The 1,946-nt window shown below is 43.9% G+C and overlaps 1 protein-coding gene across 1 annotated transcript in view; it reads left to right on the top strand.

Moving 5' to 3' along the window:
• Window positions 1-1,609: 1,609 nt before the first annotated feature.
• The window catches only part of HOXD8 (homeobox D8), a 4,064-nt gene continuing 3,727 nt past the window's right edge, over window positions 1,610-1,946 (top strand). The window contains exon 1 of the mRNA XM_009333231.1: window positions 1,610-1,668. Within this exon, the coding sequence (XP_009331506.1) occupies window positions 1,610-1,668 (59 nt within the window). The remainder of the gene's footprint in view (window positions 1,669-1,946) is intronic.

Here is a 1,946-nt window from a genome sequence, read left to right as displayed (position 1 = left end):
GAAAACCCGGCCGGGGGCAGCAGCACCTCTGGCAGCCACAAAGGCCGGAGGAAAATCACTTCCCCCCCCCCGTGCCTAACAGACATTTGCTCTTGGAGGTCAGCGGCGGAGAGGCCGGCTTCGGCCGCGCCGTGTAGGTGCGCCCGCTGCCGCACTGCTCCCGAATGCCTTACGTACGAGCGGTCTTTGAAACACCAGCCGTCTCTTGGGATAATTTAGGAAATATTTCCGCACCGGTCCTCCAGGGCCAGTGAAGCAAAATTATGCCTATTCGCTTAAACCTTTTTTTTTTTTTTTTTGGCGTTTCTAACCTCTGCGCTCTTTAATCGGAAGGTTGGGAAGCTCTGGGGGGACACGGCTGCTTCCAAACGTCCAGCTTTGCTGGCGAGAGCTCATTTAGCAGCGCGTCTCATGCCTTCTGCATTTATAAACACACATGACTTTATCAAGATAATTGAGATGAAGTTCATTGTAAAAAATGCTTTGTTTAAAGAGCAACCATTAAAATGAAGGACCCGTAAATATTTACGAGCAGTTCGGTTAATTCAAGATTAAGGGGAGAGCTGAGAGACCTGGTGTTTAATGTTTTTTACCTCTATTAAAAAAAAAAAGGCAAAAGCATGCAGTGCCAGGAAAAGGTGTTGCATTGCTTCCCATCCATTGTCGAGAAGATACCTATAATTCTTTTAAAACAGGAAGAACCGCGGTATAATAAAACCATTGAGATGGCTAGACGTCTGGACCTAATGAGTTTACGATATGCTATGGCGCTTTTCTTTGAAACCACCTTATTTTGATGTTTGTGTTTGTTAGAGGGAAAAAAAAAGCCAAAAAATGCAGACAAACTAGGTCTTAAAATCTTGGACTATAAATTTCAGCATGTCAGCGTTGGGCCAAGGCAACAGACTCGAAAAAGACCCGAAGGTCACGAAACAGAGAGATTTTACAAAGTCCACTGATTTGTTGAAATGTATTTTACTGGATATTCTACTGCCATGAATCCTACGACGTTAGCCTCCCTATTTTCGAAAATAACCATGGAGGGGGCTGATCTATAACTAACAATACGTACACAATATTCTTGCCCCACAACACTCTATTATGTTGATTCTAGCAGAGGCTCTGGTAAGAAATTGTCACCAAGCCCACACCATCTCTTTTTAATATTTTATCTCAGGCAGATTGACAGATTTTACCTCGTATGTCCCCCCCCCCCTTTGTTTACCTATTTCTAATATTGTGTGCGTTTATTTCAAAATGGCAGAAAGAAAACCAAACGTCTCGAACGACGAAACGCAGTTCTTCCATGGAAATTACTTTTAGTGTCAAACCGAACAATAATTTAATTCCTACCCGTTGGTTGTGTTAATATGTGTTTGTACATATGCACAAGTCGCGCGCACACGCACACGCATTATACCGAATAATTCACAGGCATGTGTGATGAAGGGGGGGGGGGTGAACAAAGATTCATCTTTACTTTCGGTTACATAAATCAATCCGTAAATACATAAATGCGCGGGCAAACAAAATAACACGTTCAAGACAAAAACGTATAACTCTGAAACTACCACACATGGAGAATTCGTGGTGTAATATGTGGGGAAACATGATCGAAAACGCGATAGCAGCGGTCTTCAAAGCTCAGGCGTCTTTCCTGGCTGCCATGTGTAAACGAGGCGCATTCTTTGTATGTAGTTAATTATAGCACTGGCAAAAAAATAAAAGAGGGTCACCGAAATGTGCTAAGAAAATGTCACTGTAAACTCCGACCGACAAAAAAAAGGAAAAAAAAGAAAAAAAAAAAGAAAAAGGAAGAAAACCAACCAAAAAACAGAAAGCAAAGGAAGAGCCGCTCATCACCGAGCGCCCCGCCGGAGGAGTGCAGAGCCGCGCCGGTGTCCCGCAGTGGCACCGGGGCCTTGCGGAGCCGTTTGGGTTTCTGG

The sequence above is a fragment of the Pygoscelis adeliae genome, unplaced genomic scaffold, assembly GCF_000699105.1.
Source record: "Pygoscelis adeliae isolate BGI_AS28 unplaced genomic scaffold, ASM69910v1 Scaffold160, whole genome shotgun sequence".
NCBI classification, from domain to species: domain Eukaryota; kingdom Metazoa; phylum Chordata; class Aves; order Sphenisciformes; family Spheniscidae; genus Pygoscelis; species Pygoscelis adeliae.
This window is presented reverse-complemented; position numbering and strand designations above follow the sequence as displayed.